Below are 18,724 nucleotides of genomic sequence, written 5' to 3'. Positions count from 1 at the left end.
ATATACCCCCACAGGAAGCGTAGCAACTTAGTAATTTCCGTCTCCAAAGCAGTTTGGAGAGCCTGCACGCTCGCTGAGCGTGTTTCCAAATCTACTTTCTATTTGCTTTTTACTAAATTTCTACAGCACCATCTAGCCCCTCACTCCTGCGGTGATACCCTAAGGTCCCTTCCCCAGTAGAGTTTCCCGGGGTGATTTCCGTGATCCCCCGGAGGTTTAAGACCTCGGTCCGGTGGCCGAATCGCGGCAGGGACGTAGCCCCCGGGCGAGGCTCGGGCATGGCGAGCGAGGCGCCTCGGTCCCGGCGTGGTCGAGGCAGCGGGTGCATATCCTCAAAAGCGGCGGTGAAGGTACTTGCCCTCTCCCCCCGCAGCCGGAGACCGCCCGGGTTCCAGCCGGGAAGCGCCGAGGATCAGGTAAGGCGTACATCTCTTACTTTTGGTCTCCGATGAACCGAGGATCGGCGGCATGGCACGCCGTGGAGGGCGCCATTTTGTGGCCTTGTTCAGGTATTGAGCACCCGTGATAGGCGTATGTATATGACTAAGCCGCATATTGCTGAGAGCATATTGCATATCATTGAGCATATATTGTTAAGCCGCATATTGCTGAGAGCACATTGCTTATGGTTCAGCGTACATTGCTAAGCCGCCCATTGCTGAGAGCATATTGAATATCATTGGCCGTATATGGCTGCCGCATATTATTGGGCGCCTGTTCTGTTCAGCGTATATTGCTGCCGCATATTTTTGAGCGTCTGTTGTATTAAGCGTATATAGCTGCCGCATATTATTGAGCGTCTGTTCTGTTAAGCGCATATAGCTGCCACATATCTTTGAGGGTCTGTTCTGTTAAGCATATATAGCTGCCGCATATTATTATTAAGCGCCTGCTATATTAAGTGCCTATTTCTGCCGCTTTTCATTAAGCGCATATTTTTCAATGGAACAGAACGCCTCAGCGTCTTCAGCAGGGGCACCTCCTGCCTCCGGCATTAAAGCCCTCGGCCTCTGCTCTGCATGCCAGCTTAGAGCCACGCACAGTGAAGAGCCAGACTCCCTATGTGCCCAATGTGAGGAGGCCGGGGGACCATCGGGCCAGGACCAGTCTCAGCCAAGATTTGCTGACAATTCCCCAGGGGCTACCCCGGATTTAGCGGGCAGTCTCGACCAATCTGGAATCCCGGGGGATCTTGTACCCCGGCGATTAGAGACTGCTTCCATTTCCTGGGTGGATCTCTTTAAGGGGATTCATGCCTTTGTACAGATGCAAACGGCTTCCCGTCCAGGCCCTGCGGTTCCTGCTGTTCCTGCTGTTTCTGCTGTTCCTACGGCGGCTGCTGCGGCTGCTGCTGCGGTTGTGGCTCCAGCGGATCCTGTTCCTAGACCCTCACGCCCTTATCGGGAGCGGGACTTCCCGCCGCTAGACAGTCCGGATCAGTCGGACCAGGAGGTTTCACCAGACGAGTCCGAAATCCCGGACGAAGGGGAACTTCCCTCAGGGATTGAGCCATATAGAACCATGAGGTGGTTCTTCCCTAAAGAGGATCTCTTCGACCTGGTGTCTCAGTGCCTGGCGGAGTTGGATATTACAGGTCCCAGCACTACGGTACCCTCTGCGCAGAACCCCCTGCTGGAAGGTCTTCGTCCCACAGCCCGCCATTTTCCATCCCAGTACCTGCATGAGAAGTGAATTCTGGACATTATTCCATCTATTTCATGGTACCCAAGAAAGGGGGCACCTTTCGGCCCGTACTGGACCTCAAGTCAGTCAATCGATACTTAAGGGTCCCGAGGTTTCGCATGGAAACTCTGCGCTCCGTCAAGACCGCAGTACAGCCAGGAGAGTTCCTCACAGCCTTAGACTTGTCAGAAGCCTACCTGCATATCCCGATCCAACCGGATCATCAGCGTTACCTATGCTTCAAGGTTCTAGGATGCCACTTCCAATTCCGGGCTCTGCCCTTCGGGTTGGCCACGTCACCGCGGACCTTCACCAAGGTGGTCGTAGTGGTAGCAGCGGCACTCAGACGGGAAGGAATCCTTGTCCATCCCTACCTAGACGATTGGCTGATCAGGGCGAAATCACGGGAACAGAGCCATCGGACAACCGACAGAGTGATCGCCCTTCTGGAAAGTTTAGGCTGGGTAATCAACCTCAGCAAGAGTTGCCTACAGCCTTCCCAGTTTCTGGAATACCTGGGAGTGCAGTTCGACACCCAGGCAGACACAGTCAGTCTCACTGCCAAGAGAAGGTTAAAACTTCAGACGCGTATCCGGTACTTGATGGGAGCCAGTCGGCCCATAGCTTGGGATTATCTGCAGGTTCTCGGCCTCATGGCATCCACACTGGAAGTGGTACTTTGGGCAAGGGCCCATATGAGGCCGTTACAACACTCCCTGCTCTCTCGCTGGAGCCCCCGCTTTCGGAACTATTCCACGCACCTTCCTCTGCCAGCCAGAGTACGGACCCAGTTACGGTGGTGGTTGCAGTCCAGCCACATGAGCAGGGGGTCGAAGATGTCCTCACCCACGTGGACTCTGCTCACCACAGATGCCAGCCTGAGCGGCTGGGGAGCACACTGCGAAGAACTCACCGCACAAGGGCGGTGGAGCAGAGAAGAGGCAGCGTGGAACATCAACCGTCTAGAGGCCTGGGCAGTCCGATTGGCATGCCTACGATTTGCTCACAGACTGAAGAACAGAGCAGTCAGAGTGATGTCCGACAACGCCACCACGGTGGCATACGTCAACCGTCAGGGCGGAACCAGAAGCCAACAGGTATCTCTGGAGATAGCCCCGCTGATGGCTTGGGCAGAGGCGAATCTTCAGGACATCTCAGCCGTCCACATTGCCGGGAAGGACAATACCATGGCAGACTTCCTCAGCAGAGAAAGCCTAGATCCGGAAGAGTGGCAGCTGTCACCCACAGCTTTCCAGATGATTGTGGATCACTGGGGGATTCCGGACATGGACTTACTAGCGGACAAGTCCAATGCTCAAGTACCCAGATACTTCAGCCACAAACGCGACCCGTTCTCACACGGATTCGATGCCCTGGTTCAGCCATGGCCTCCAGGGACTCTGCTATACGCATTTCCTCCGTGGCCTCTGCTAGGCGCCATCATCCACAAGATTCAGAGACCCCAGGGCCTAGTTCTTCTAGTGGCACCAGACTGGCCAAGAAGACCCTGGTACGCGGACATGAGAAGACTACTGGCAGGGGAGCCCCTTCCCTGCCTCCTCGCCGGGACCTTCTACGTCAAGGTCCCATCCTCCACGAGGATCCGGCTCAATTCTCTCTTACGGTCTGGCCATTGAGAGGGCTAGACTGAAGAAAAGAGGTTACTCGGAGCCCGTGATAGATACACTCCTCCGAGCTCGCAAGTTTTCCACATCCCTCACCTACGTAAGGATCTGGAGAGTATTTGAAGCATGGTGCGACACTCATGGCACCAATCCACATGCGACCACAATCCCTATTGTGTTGGATTTCCTGCAAGATGGACTTCAGAAGGGTCTCTCCCTCAGCTCCATCAAGGTTCAGGTGGCTGCACTGTCTTGCTACGGTCCCAGGAGGGATGGCAAGACCATTGCCAAGCACCCAGATGTTTCTCGCTTCCTGAAAGGAGTCAAGCATATTCGTCCGCCACTGAAGTGGCCTGTGCCCTTATGGAACCTCAACCTTGTTCTGGATTTCCTCGCGGGATCCACCTTCAGACCCCTTCGGGGCCTGTCTCTCCGTTCTTTAACTTTGAAGATGGTGTTCTTGTTGGCTGTATGTTCAGCACGCCGCATCTCAGAGCTACAAGCACTGTCCTGCCGTGATTCCTTTCTCAGAATCACTCCTGAGGCTATCCATCTTCGGACGGTTCCCTCCTTTCTACCTAAAGTGGTTTCACAGTTTCATCTTAACCAAACCATATCCTTGCCTTCCACGGCGGGTTTGAAGAAATCTGAAGAAGGGCGTTTACTACGCCATCTCGACATTGGCAGATTGCTGCCCAGATATCTGGAAGTGACACAAGAAGTACGAAAGACGGACCATCTGTTCGTCCTGCACAGCGGGAAAAGACAAGGGGAAGCGGCCTCCCAGCCCACCATCGCCCGCTGGATTAAAGAAGTTATCAGAGCAGCTTACGTGGAGGCCGGGAAGTCTCCACCCCTGCAAGTCAAGGCTCATTCTACCAGAGCACAAGCGGCATCTTGGGCTGAATCCAGGATGCTGTCGCCTGCAGAAATATGTAAAGCAGCGACGTGGTCCTCCCTCCATACCTTCTCCAGGTTCTACCGTCTGGATGTCCAGGCCAGGGAGGACACAGCATTTGCGAGGGCGGTTCTACATGGTCCTCATGCAGCCTCCCGCCCAGGCTGGGAGTAAAGCTTTTGTACATCCCATTTGTTCTGAGTCCATCTGGCTACACGACAGGAAATGTTGAGATTACTTACCTGATAATCTCCTTTTCCTTAGAGAGATGGACTCAGCATCCCGCCCAGCTGCCTGTGTACATGGGTTTCACCGATTCAAGGTAAGCCATGTCATCTGTTTCCATAAGAGCGTACACTCTACCAGGTGTCAACGCCTTCCGGTTGTGAATGCTGGCGGTCTCCAGCTCCTATCAATCGGTCAGGGGAATCCTGTTTCCACTATTTCACTGAGCGTCAGTACACACATCTATAACAGTTTTTGCAAGGAAGATTACTAAGTTGCTACGCTTCCTGTGGGGGTATATATACCCATGCTGACGTCAGATCCGTCTCCAACTGCTAGCACGAGCATACTATACCCATTTGTTCTGAGTCCATCTGTCTACACTAAGGAAAAGGAGATTATCAGGTAAGTAATCTCAACATTTTTTTTGCATGCGGGAACACCATATAGCACATTGATGACCCCCTTAACTAGCTGTTTAGCAGCTGAATATTTACTCCTCAGTCTCTATGTACCTCAGTTGGAATCCTTGATCATTATAGAATCAATTTTGGATTCAAGACTGAAGTCGCATCGGATACCCACAGAATTTGTAGTACAGATAGATTGGATTGTCTTTGTTCCAAAAATAATTTTACTTGCAGAAACATAGCATAGCGATGGGGGCAACTATGGCCCCCAGCATAGCAAATCTATATGTGTCCACCTTTGAGGAGAAATATTTATATTCTCCCCTTTTTTTGAGAACATACAATGTTGGACTTGATACATAGATGAATTGTTTTTTTCTATGGTCTGCAACAGCCATACAATGGCTGAATTCTAGAGATCCACACTTACATTTTACCATGGACTTTCATATGGACATTTGCTCTTTCTTGATATTTGGATTTATAGGCAGGATCTAAATTGGAAACAAGCCTTTATAGAAAGCCCATGGACTACAGTATTTATTGCATTTTGATAGTTTCAATGCACTATTCTGAGAAATCCCAAGTAATAATTTCAATATTGCATAAACATTGGCATGTACTGGGTCTTCATACTGTGTTTCAGGACCATACAATGGTAGCGTATACAAAAGGAAAAAGTCTGAAAGTCATTTTGGTTAAATCTTTATCAGATAAGCAACCTAGTAGACATAAACCTTGTGGTGAATATTCTATGTTTACCACCACGACCACTTTAACATCTTGGCAGAATCCAAAATCTGGACTTCCTTTTGCAATATGAGGGAATACTAGCTGTACTTCAAAAAACATAGTTTATACTATTCAAAGACCTTGTATTCTCATATATTGGACATACTAGAAGGATGATAAAAATTTGCCTGAATGAACACAGTCCGCAGACCCCATCCCTACCTGCTCCTCTTCATCGTGGCCTGAACCGCTGCCAAGTCATGCCTCTCTTCGCGGCCTTGCCGCCGTTGTCACCGCTCCTGCTGCTGCTCTCTTCCTTCGCGGCAGGGAGCCACGCCGCTGACGACATCCTCGGCGGGCAGGGAGGCCCCCAGCGGGATCCCTGCCTGTGGCAAGGAACCGCTGCCGTTCTGCTATTCTTTGGGACAGGAGGACGCCCCGGTGCAGCTCCTCTTCGCAACGTGAATGCCGGATACTGCCCGACTCCTCTTCATGGCAGGAAGCTGCCGCCAGCCTGCTCCTTCCTCAGGGCTCCCTCTAGGCGCAGGCGCATGCCTCTTATCTCTACTTAAAGGGCCAGAAGCAGGAAGCACCCTTCGGCCCCACCAGATGACATCTGTAGGGCACTTCCTGGACCTGCCCTATATAAAGGCCCTTCTTCAGTTCCTCAGGGCCTTCAGATCGGAGTTCTAAACCATCCACAAAGTTACTACCACTCCAGATTCCTCCGGAGTTCCACTGTTCCATCGTGGTCCATCTTGCTGCTCCTGTTCAGATGTTTCAGATGTTCCTTGTCCTGATGTATGTCTTTTCATTGTCCGGATGTTCCTCATCCTGATGTCCGTCTCTCTGTTGTCCAGATGTCTGGATGTTCTTCGCCCTGATGTCCGCCTCTTCGCTGACCAGCTATCCTTCGTCTTGATGTCCATTCGTCCTCTTGCTCAAGACTTCCTGACCTCTCTCATCTAGAAGCCCACTCTTCCTGTTTGACCATCTGTTCAGATGTCCAGAAGCCCAGATGCACAGATGTCTACTCGTTCTGAAATCCAGATGTCCAGATGGCTAGCACCCGAGGTACCTTTCTCTCGTGTACCGATGTCTTCTCTCCTTCTCTCCTCTCCTTCTCTCCTCTCTCCAGAAGAATCCGTTAGCAGCCTTGTCATCCCCCGGACTTCGTCTCCAGCTGACCTTCTCAGGAGTAAATCCGTCTCACTCGGTGTCCGTCTTCAGGTGACTGGAATCCTCTTCCAGCTGGACTTCTCCCAAGTGCTGCCCGGACCCTCTTCGCCGTCTTGTGCTTGCTCCACTCTCTGTGTGGTCTGTGAACAGCCCCCCAGGCTGTGTAGGGTGCACAGTGTGACAGGGTGGTCCGAGACCAGACCACATTGGGTTGTGTAGGGTGCCCTGAGGGAGAGCACCTTCCAAGCCTCCAAGAGCCTTGTCTCTTCTTCATCTCCAAGAGCCTTGTCTCTCCTTTGTCTCCAAGAGCCTCGTCTCTACCAAGTCTCTGAGAGTTTTGTCTCTTCTTCATCTCCAAGAGCCTCGTCTCTTCTTCATCTCGTCTTGTCCAAGTTCCAAGAGTCCTCATCTCGTCCAAGTTTCAGGAGTCCTCATCTCTTCTAGGTATTCTGACCTAGCTTCATCTTACTCCTGTATTCTTGCTCTGCCCATGCCTGTACTATCTCACCTCCCTCGGGGCGTGTCTTGGGTTCCGCCCTGAGTTGCCTCGTGGGCCAAGGGCTCGCTCTCTTGCAGGAGCAAGCGATCGTGCCCTCACAACCCTTCCCCAGGCCCGCTGGGTGCTTTCGCAACAGAATCCGAAGGCCATGAGCTCGGTGATCCAGTGCCTGTTTTGGGCATAAACCTCCTGTACATATTTTTTTATATTTTGTCTGACCTCACTTTTACCAGACACTTCTTCCACAAATTTCCTGGACAAATGTTTTTCAATGTGTCTGGCCTAACTTTTACCAGGGACTTTTCCTACAATTTCCTGGATAATTTTTAAGACTTTGTCTGGCCTAAACTTTTTCCAGAAATATTTTGCAAGTTTGCTGGACTTATGTTCCTTGTTTTTAACAAACTTTTTTCTAAGTTCTGAACTCTCATTTCCTGCGTTGGCAGAAATTTTTTTCTCCACAGTTCGGAACTCATGTTTCTTGTTTAAGCAAAATATTTTCTAGTGCTTGGACTTACATTCCTGTTTCTAAGCAGGATCCATTCTTTAAAAATTCCTGGACTCATGTTTGATGTTGCATTCAGAATGTTGTATACTAACTCGCTTGTTTTGTCTAGTATGTCTGCTTTCCTACGACCCGCAGGAGGCGCCTGCATCCAGACTTCCTTAAACTTCAGTCCTGGAACCTCCTACGACCTGCAGGAGGCTCCTGCCACGGTTCCAAAGGACCATCTCTGTTCTTCCACTGCGATGTTATTCTTCTCCCTGGGTTTCTCACGACCTGCAGGAGGCACCTGCACCCAGGCTCCCACATCCAGAACCAAATTTGACCCTCTCGTCAAGCAACCCCCTAGAGGATATGTCAACCAGAATGTACTCTACAGCAACTCCAGGTTCCCTTGGGTTAAACGACCCACAGGAGGCACCTGCACCCTAACCTGGTTTATCTCATCTTGCTCACCTAGCTCTTTTGGGGCGTAGTTACTAGCCCTGGACTTCTCTTCAACCTTGAGGTTCATCTTGGGGTTCCTTGCCCCCTTGAATTCAATGCGGCTAGTTGCGTTGGATCCTCAGTTTGATCCTGTGTTGCTCCGTACCAGTGGGAAGATCTACATTTTCCTCATTGTAAGCTTCAAAGTCCTTCAACATCCTTTCCTGCAGCGTTCTGAGCTGGTAAAACCTTGAATTGACTTTATGAATTCGCTTCACCTGCTCTCCTGGTGTCCATCCGCTGCCAAATAAGGACTATAACTTCCATCTCAAGCTTGTCTAATGGCCTGCTGAAATCTTTGTTATTTTCAGGCCTAACCGTCCTTCCATGCTGGCTCTTCTGACCCAATCTTGAGAGACATTCATCTATACTCTCGCCTTGAGAATCCAATACGATGTATCTCTATCCTACCTGAAATCTCGGAGTGATGCCCATCATCTACCAAGCTCCTCTTGAACAGTTTTCCATTCACATGGGAGCCTGCAATACTACATGTGTTTTTCTGAGAGACATTCTTCTTCCATCACCAAATTAAAGAGCTCTCGCTTTCCAGCTGACCTTTTAAGATTGGAGTCAGTAACTTTTAACTTTTTCCACTTGACTTTTTCATTTGTGCCAGTTTTTCATACCACTATGACAAGTTTCCCATCTTCAGTACAAGGTTCTGTGGACTCTCATTTTATCAAGTGCACACTTTCATCAATGTACCCTGCTCCTCGGGGCAATGTTTATGCTTTACTTGGACTTCCTTCTTGTAAATTTGTGTGTCTACATCATCAACATGTTGCTTCATCTCTTCTTCTACTCCTCGCAAACATTGAAGACCTGTGTTCAGGTCCCCAGTCCTCCACTTGGCATTGGAGTGATGCCTTCCACCCTCAGCCTTTGGACAGGCTTGGGAGGGACTGTAAAGGGGGATACTGTCCTGCAGACAGACTCCTACCTGCTCATCTTCATCACGGCCCTGACCACTGCTGAGCCACGCCTCTCTTTGTGGCCTTGCTGCTGCTTTTCCCACTCCTGCTGCCACTCTCTTCCTTTGTGGCAGGGAGCCACACACTGACGACATCCTCCGCGGATGGGGAGGCCCCCACCAGGATCCCTGCCGCTCTGCTCTTCTTTGGGGCAGGAGGACACCCCGGTGCAGCTCCTCTTTGCGGCATGAATGCCACATACTGCCCGACTCCTCTTCGTGGCAGGATGCCGCAAGCCTCAAGCTCCGCCCATCTTCCTCAGGGCTCCCTCTAGGTGTGGGCACGTGCCTTTCGTCTCTACTTAAAGGGCCAGAAGCAAGAAGCACTTTTTGGCCCCACCAGATGACGTCCGTAGGGCACTTCCTGGACCTGCCATATATAAAGGCCCTTTTTCAGTTCCTCGGGGCCTTCAAATTGGAGTACAACACCATCCATGAAGTTACTATCACTCAAGATTCCTCCAGAGTTCCATTATTCCATCGTGGTCCATCTTGCTGCTCCTGTTCGGGTGTTTTGGATGTTCCTTGTCCTGATGTCAGTCTCTCCATTGTCCAGATGTCCAGATGTTTTTCGTCCGATGTCCGCCTCTTCACTGTCCAGACATCCTTCATCTTGATGTCCGTTCATCCACTTGCTCAAGACTTATAGAAACATAGAAACATAGAAATGACGGCAGAAGAAGGCCAAACGGCCCATCCTGACTTCCTGACCTCTCTCATCTAGAAGCCCACTCTTCCTGTTTGACTGTCTGTTCAGATGTCCAGAAGCCCAGATGTCCAGCTGTCTACTTGTTCTGAGATCCAGATGTCCAGGGATCCAGACGGATAGCACCTGAGGTACCTTTCTCTTGTGTACTGATGTCTTCTCTCCTCATGTAATAAAACTGCTCCTCCCATCAGATAGCAATCAGATAGGAGTTAGCAATCTGTAATGAAACTGCTATCTGATGGGAGGAGCAATCAGATAGGAGTTAGCAATCTGTTCATTTCGAAGTTAACAATCTACTTGGGAGTAGCAATCTGTAGTATTTAGGAGAGCTGTGTGTGGATCCTTGGACCAGTGGCAGATGACCACGCCCCCGGGGAAGACCCCTAGAGGGACCACCGGTGAGGCTCAGACACATACTAGTTCTTTTATTAGACAGTAAACTGAACCATCAGAGGTGGCAGTAGTGAGCTGAATTGCCTGGCTGGGCTGTAGACCCTCAGAAGCTGGAACAGCGATCCCTGGAGGATGAGCTGTAGAGAAACTGAGATATAGTGAGTAGGCAGGGTAAGCAGAGTTCATGTACCGAACCTGATGGTAAGACTCACACAATGTCTCATAGAGCCTCGTCTCTTCTTCATCTCGCCTCGTCCAAGTCTCCAGAGCTTCGTCTCGTCTCGTCCAAGTCTCTAGAGTCTTGTTTCGTCCAAATCTTCGCGTCTCATCTCATCCAAGTTCCAGGCATCCTCGTCTCATCCCAGTTCCAGGAGTCCTCATCTCATCCAAGTTCCATGTGTCCTTGTCTCTTCTAGGTATTCTGACCTAGCTTTGTCTTACTCCTGTGTTCTTGCTCTGCCCATGCCTGTACTATCTCACCTCCCTTGGGGCATATGTTGGGTTCCCCCCTGAGTCGCCTCGTGGGCCAAGGGTTCACTCTCTCACAGGAGTAAGCGATCATGCCCCCTGCGACCCTTCCCCGGGCCCGCTGGACGCGTTCGTAACACAAAGAAATTACAGGCATATATGGTTCCCTATTGTGTTGATTTATCAGACCTATGATGGTGGATAATTGAACAGATTCATCCCTCAGAACGAAATCAGAATTCAGAAATGAGACTTAATTTTAAGGAACAATATTGGATTTTACATTGAATTCTATTATACCATACGGTCTGAATATGGAGGTAAAAAGGTATTCACTTATTTAGAATCACAGCCAAAGAGAACAATGTTGTCATGTTTTCCCTTTTTCTGATTGGAACAGTCACTCTAAAAAAAAATTGAACTACATACAGATGATGTCACTGCATACGAAAATAACGATTGGGTTAGAATGTAGGTTTAGGTCCTAAATAATAAGTAAGAAGTCCCGGGGTCAGATTTGGACTGAATGATGAGTCTGAAAAGCAAGTAACATGTGATATGCTATTCGCGAGTATTCTATTACTAATGATTTTGATGTGACTTTCATTTTTTCTAGCCTAATGCTCAAATATGATAATCCCCTGAATCAGAGTCTTCAAAACATGGTGCGTCTTAGGATTACTATATGAGTAACAGCGATTACAAGCTAAGTTGTTTTTTGATTTTATTTGCACAAAAATATCACAAAAAATTGAACATTCAGGAGCAATAATTATTTATAAAGCAATGAAGATCAGTTGACCAGGAGGGCTTAGTATGATGTTCATTTAAAACTTGTTTAGGGTTACCACTATTGCAGTCTATTTGTGTATACATTTTCTCTGTATGACTGAATTAACATGCCAATTTAGAAAATTTTCAGCTGCGTTAATTTAACAATACCTGTTGAGGAAACATTAATCTAACATGGAAGCATCTGGATATATTAGATTTAAAGGGTCATGCTAGATTTTAAAAATAGGCGATAAAAAGTAGGAAAAGGTGTGTAGGAGTCAAAACTGAGGTGGCCCTGACATGCCAAGAAAAAAAAAAAAAAAGAGGTGTCCTTGTCAAATTTCAATAAAGTGTATATCTCCACCCCCTTTCATTACTGTAATATCTCAGCATTCTCCACCCCCTTAATGATAACAAAAATAATCTTTGGGGTATAGGACCTCCATAACCTCCTCCTCCCTTCCAATCCCCCAAGTGTTAGAAAAACTCATTAGGGTCTAGTGGATAATCCACTGATCTGAAAACTCCTCAGCTCCAAAATGTAAAAAGGCACCATTTTTCAAAATGATGTCAACCTGACTTTGCCCCAGTCACACTTTTTCAAGTATGTTTAAAGCAAGAAGCCTAAGAGGGAGTTGGTTGGACTGACCAAAGTAATATCAGAAAAACTAAGTAAATTTTAGGAGTGTATCAGGGAGACACCTGCACCAGACACATTCTTTGAGGTTGATAATTCAGAAGAACTGAAGCAAATCATGTTGAATAAGGATGATGTAATAGAGCAAATTGACAACCAAAAAGTAACAAATCTTTCTTTCAGATAATAGAAGGATTAGAGGGCACTAAATGAAGTTAGCAGGTAGGACATTTAATACAAATTGGAAAAAAATATTTTTTATTCAACATGCTCTGGAATTCATTGCTGGAGGATGTGGTTAGGGTAGTTAGTGTAGCTTGATTTTAAAAAGGTTTGGATAAGTTCCTGGAGAAGTCCATAAATTGCTATTAATCAAGTTGACTTAGGGAATAGCCATTACTATTACTGGCATTAGTAGCATGGAATCTATTTAATGTTTGGGTACATGTTAGGTACTTATAACCTGGATTGGCCACTGTTGGAAAGTGGATACTGGGTTTGATGGATCCTCGGTCTGACCTAGTATGGCAACTTCTTATTTTCTTTTTGGGTATATATTCCAGAAATCTGAAATAACAAAAAATTGAAATTGCAGACTTATTATTAGTAATCTCTTTCAAAGCAGACTGGCAAGCTTGGTGTCAGTAAGAGGCAGGCGGGAAGGCTTAGTGTCAGTAAGAGGCAAAATAGTAGAAGGTATTATGGTATTAGGTAGAAGGTATTATGAAGAAAACAATTATTGGCCATCTGGATAGACATAGATTAATGGGGCAGAGCAAACATGGATTTAATAAAGGAAAGTCTTGTTTTACAAATCTGTTGAATTTTTTTTTCAGAGGTTAAAACACATGGACAAGGATGAGTTGGTTGATATAGTGTACCTAGATTTTCAAAAGGTGTTTGGCAAAGTCCCTCATGAGAGGCTCATGAAGAAATAAAGAATGTGGATAAACTTACCTGGATTATTTTAAACCTACCAGGCTACAGTCAGATAACTTTATGCAAGTATATTTAATCTGAGACTTGTCCTGCTGAATATCCATGACAAGTTATCAGGTTAAGTCACCATTTTCTGAAAATTGACCTTTAGGTTTCTAAGAAGCCTGCCTATCAAATTAGGCACATTTTAGTAGAAGAATAAATTAGAAATATGTATGATAAATTGTGGCATAATAAGACTCATGAGATTCAAGTATTAAAAACCCCTTTTCCGGGGCTTCTGGCTCTATACGCCAGACAAAAAGGAAGGTTTTGTCACACTTCTCTTCTGTAGCATAAAATTGAGTATAATGGTAATTTAAACTAGGTTTTTAAATAATATATATATATTTCCATGAAATGACAAGAAAATATAAATGACAAAATCTTTCCTATTGTCTCTGTGGCTTTGGTAAGAAATGGACCCCTAGTCTGAGTGCTCCAAGAGGCAAATAAAAAATGCTTATGTGTGTATGTGTGTGTGTGTGTGTTGAGGGTGAATAAATCACGGGTGTATAGATTATCATAGTGTGGGACAGCAGATCAGGGGTGTGTGGATTATAGTGTGGGGCAAGCATATCAGGGGTGTATGGATTATCAATGTAGGGCGAGCAGATCAGGGTATATGGATTACCAGTGTGGGGTGAGCAGATCAGGGGTGTATAGATTCCCAATGTGAGGTGAGCAGATCTCAGGAGTCTATGGATTATCATAGTGTGGAGTGAGTAAATCAGGGGTGTATGGATTATCAGTGTAGGGTGTGCAGCTAAAGGGTGTATAGATTATCATAGCGTGGGATGAGCAAATCAGGGGTGTATGGATTATCAGTGTAGGGAGAGCAGATCAGCGGTGTATGGATTATCAGTGTGTGGGGCAAGCAGATCAGTGGTGTATGGCTTACCAGTGTGGGGTGAGCAGATCAGGGGTGTATAGATTCCCAGTGTGAGGTGAGCAGATCTCAGGGGTCTATGGATTATCATAGTGTGGAGTGAGCAAATCAGGGGTGTATGGATTATCAGTGTAGGGTGTGCAGCTAAAGGGTGTATAGATTATCATAGTGTGGGACGAGCAAATCAGGGGTGTATGGATTATCAGTGTAGGGAGAGCAGATCAGCGGTGTATGGATTATCAGAGTGTGGGGCAAGCAGATCAGGGGTGTATAGATTACCAGTGTGGGGCGAGCAGATCAGGGGTGTATGGATTTATCATAGTATGGAGTGAGCAGATCAGGAGTGAGTGGATTATCATAGTGCTGGGTGAGCAGATCAGGGGTATATGGATTATCCTAGTGGCTGTATCTTCTGTGCACCCTGAATATTTTTCATGTAGCCATGTTGAAATATTTTTTATCAGCATTTATTTCTCTTGAATATCCCATTTTAAGACAGTTGCTATTAAAATCCAACCAGCCTTAAAAATCTGCTCTCTAGACTAGACCCTCAAAACAGTAGGTGTGTTACCACCTGCTGCTATTTGCTTTGATTAGCATGTGAGTCAGCTGCAGTTTCCCCATTACTGTGAGAAGACAAAGGTGGAAGAAAAGGAGTGTGAAATAAAGGCAGAGAAAAAAAGAGATCAAGCTATAAAGGGGGCAGGACATTCTGGATGTTAATTGCAGTCAGTGATTTAAGCACTTAACATAAACAGCGCTGTCATCGTCTTGGCTATAAACACACACTCTTAATTTATATTTGACTTTTTAAAGGAAATGTTCGTGTCCTTGAACCACAACACATTTTCCATGCCTTCTACATTTACTATATATTAAAAACATTTACAACTTCCAACTACCTATTAGTTGGAAGCAAAATGGCAATATGCAGACAGATATTATTGTGTGTGTCTAGCATTTAAATTCAAATCAGATTTCATAATACAAATAAAACAGAAATGCTAGTTATTCCTTTTGCCTGAAATATTAGAAATGACAAGGAATTACTAAAAATCCTGTCATTTCTACAAGAGTCATTTTATGAATAAATCACCAATAAAATGTAGTAGCAACTATCTCATTGCCCCTGGTTTGCTCTGCAACCAAACTGGCCAAAAATGTACATAATACATGAAAAGTCACAGTAAATAAAATCTACCCTGCATTTTAAGACTAATAAAAAAGAAAACCATGTTACTTATCCAATGTTAAGTGAATGAAAGATTTTTAAATGCTACTTAAAAGAAATGCCCTTGTGAAATTTGACAGATCTATTATTCCCTATCACTACTCTCATTTTGTCCTAGAGGCATCAGACTGAAAATTAACAAATGCTTTGGTTCTTACATGCCCATGTCGCTGTAAGTATTGAAGAATTCCATTTGGTTACAAGCTTGGATCCATCCCACCATCCAGGTTTCATTCCTCGGGACTGGAGGCATCACCACCCGGGCTGATGCTTTGAAATAAGGTGTCTTGTACCTTAAAACGATGGGTGAGCTCTCCTCAATAAGCGTGGGGCACTGGTCAATGGTAGCACACACATCATACACCACAATGTTCTCTCTTCGGATTCGGGACTTGCAAGTGATGCTTTGCATGCAACCCATGGCTTTTCAGCAGGGATATAGCCACTGCAAATTGAACCAGGCATAAATAAAATCTAATTGATTAATTCTGTTAAAATTCAAAATAATATAAAAAATATAGTGTCTAAAGGGGAAAAAATGCAGCATCTTAAACTCCCAAAGTACCAAGAATCAAAAATATTCTGGAATATGTTTCATTTTGCTTTGATTTTATCTGCTGAAAGTCCAAAAGAGACAGAAATCTCTTCTCTCTCCTCCATTGCTTCCTACCAATTCATAGAAAGGAAATTCCTATGATTCTAAAGCTGCTTGCAGGTGCTGTCATATCTCGAAGGGCAGGAAGCATATCATATGACTGGGGAAGAAAAGAGGCAGCTGGTAGGAGCAGCTTGGTGTGTATTAATAGGGAGAGAACGGAAGAGGGGCTGAGCTGCTGCAATACTGAGAAAACAGCATTACACATGCTCCATGTTTGCAGCAGCAGATGATTGTTCTGCAGCTAAAGGCAGCTTCTGCATTGATCAGTGCCTGGGTGAGGGAAGGAAGTTCTGACAGCCCCCGCTAATGCAGGCACTCTGCAGCCAGAGCCTGAAAGCCTCTCCCTGCTTCTGCCTAGTTTACAGCCATCTGCTCCTTACTCTCCTTCTGTCTGCACTGTCACAAAGGAATGAATTTGGATGCTTTAAATACCCTGACCTTGTCCTGCTCTTGGCTAGTGAGACACAAAGAAAGCAACAAAAGCAAAGACAAAAAAGGATGGTGTGGTTATTCCGTATTGCATTCATGATGAGAATTTGTGTGGAACAGAAGATGAATTGTTTTAGATACTTATAGGGCAGATGCAATAAATTGGCACTATAAAATGTTTGCTGAATATTTAGCACATCTTTTTTTACTTGTACATTAAAAATTAGACTTACTACTAATGTAGTAACCTAACTATATTCATAACACAGTGTCCTAAAAAACGTGCATTAAATTTTTAATGCACATTTCTAACACTGTTTTAATAGATCAGACTCAGGAACATGAGACCGGAGTGGTAAGAGCTGGTAGCTGGATAGGACCCAAGAGGCGCGGAGCCAGCCCAAGGAGCAGGGTAGGCCAGGGGAGCAAGGCCCCTAGAGTGCACACTGACCACCAAGGAGCGGGTGCCAGACAGGGTCCAAAAGCTAGGCAGATAGTGGCGTCTCGGGAACACGAGGCAGGAGTTGAGGACTCGTACGGAAATTGTTGCCAAGTCGGCTTGCTGGTGGCGAAGGTGGAGCGTAAATACAGGAGTCCGATGACATCATCAATCAGGGACACCCCCGAGGTTCCTGCCGAAAAGGCTTCAAAGGCGAAGCCTATGACGTGCGTGCATGCCTAGGAAGGCCCGACATCGAAGTAGGAAGTAGCGGCCTCCATGCTGCCGCAAGGAGGCCCGAGGAACGCAGCGGTGTAGGCAAGCCCGCGCAGCGAACAGACCCGGGGAGGACAGGAACGAGGTGCAAGCACTGAGTAATCGCGGTCACAGCCATCTGCGACTGACAGGCATAACACGCCATAATCATCATGCTCAACTTTTATACTTTTATCATATAAGACTAATCACAATACATGAAAATTTTACTGCATTTCTTTATTTTCTACTAATCATTCACTTGTCACAGTTCTCTATCAAGTATCATTTATCCCAAGAAATGTATTAACATTATTTTGACTTAGAAAGAAGAGATCATTTCTAGAGTGACACACTTTATCAACATCATTAAGCAAGTAATGAGGGTACTCTTTTTGTAAAGTCAAATTAGAGGAACAAAGAGGACATTCATAGTGGAGATAAGTTGTGAATCATTGTTCTTAATGTCTGTCATATATCTACATGGGTGTTGGTAATATTTCCAACCCAGTCCTGCATTACTATGATCCAGTTAGTGAAGAAACTAAGCTTTAATTGTATAAAGAAGTCATAAAACATATGATGTGGAGTACTATGTGTGATATTGGCAATACGACAAATACCTTTATCCCTAAAATTGTACTCAGCAGTCTTTAAAGTGTACTGCCTTTTACCATAATGAGCAGTAATAATGTTATTACAGTTCAGTTCATGAAAAGTCTCATCTAGAGCCTGAGGTTTAGAGACAGAGAATCCAAAACTTTGTTGGAAACATCATTTTGTTGACGCTCCTAAAAAAATCTTGATCCAATAGAGTAAATCCAGAATGAGTTGGAGAGTCAGTCTTATCTAGCTGAAGTAGTGACCACCAGTAACTACTCTTTCAAAAGTCTTTCTCTCACAATTTAGCAGGAGATAATCCACAATCAAGGCCCATAGGATGTGTGTAAAAAAGAAACACAGATGTCTTCAGACACATAGCTGCTGCCTCTTGTGGTCTCAGAAGCCAGTCCATGAGCCACAGCAGAAGAATGCTGTGTCCTGCTGCATCCCTATCTCTGCTCTTACGGTGCACTATAGCCACCACAGCCCTGCTCTTGCCTCCTGCCCAGGCCTGAGATACAAGAATGAGGGCTGGAAGAGAGGCTTTGCTGTGAGCAGCTGTGGGACATGGTGGAGGCAAACTGTTTCAACTACCTCACTGCTGCTGCCTCTGGCCCCAGAAGGCAGCCCGTGAGCCACATCAGAAGAATGCTGTGTCCTCCTGTGTCCTCAACACTGCTTGCTGGTGCAATCTGTGTTATGAAGTGTTGGAGTGGATTCTTGGGTACTGTGGTGATGGCCACTCCCACAGGGAGGAGCCCCGTGAGGAACCGCAGTACTAGGCTAGACTCTATATACGCAGACACAGAGAAGTAGCTTTTGTTGTACAGCTGGATGGATGGTACTGCCCGAGGTGGGCAGCAGTGAAGGTAGTCCAGTGAAGTAGTCCAGGGGTCCTCAGCAGAGGAGACTAGTCTCACATTCGAGTAGATGGTAGTTAGCACGGCGTAGCAGGGACCAGATGTAATCCTGAGCGCTGAAGCTGAAGGTGAGGCAGACTGCAAGGTAGTACTCACTGAAGCAGAAGCTATATTGTAGAAGGTCCT

General features: G+C 46.3%; 1 protein-coding gene across 1 annotated transcript in view; it reads right to left on the bottom strand.

Annotated features, from left to right (window-relative positions):
- LOC115081683 (protein FAM78B) overlaps nt 1-15,948 on the bottom strand; it is a 376,846-nt gene extending 360,898 nt beyond the window's left edge. The window contains exon 1 of the mRNA XM_029586107.1: nt 15,453-15,948. Coding sequence (XP_029441967.1) covers nt 15,453-15,715 — 263 coding nt within the window. The 5' untranslated portion in view covers nt 15,716-15,948. The remainder of the gene's footprint in view (nt 1-15,452) is intronic.
- Between the last annotated feature and the right edge of the window lie 2,776 nt (nt 15,949-18,724).

The sequence above is a fragment of the Rhinatrema bivittatum genome, unplaced genomic scaffold, assembly GCF_901001135.1.
Source record: "Rhinatrema bivittatum unplaced genomic scaffold, aRhiBiv1.1, whole genome shotgun sequence".
NCBI classification, from domain to species: domain Eukaryota; kingdom Metazoa; phylum Chordata; class Amphibia; order Gymnophiona; family Rhinatrematidae; genus Rhinatrema; species Rhinatrema bivittatum.
This window is presented reverse-complemented; position numbering and strand designations above follow the sequence as displayed.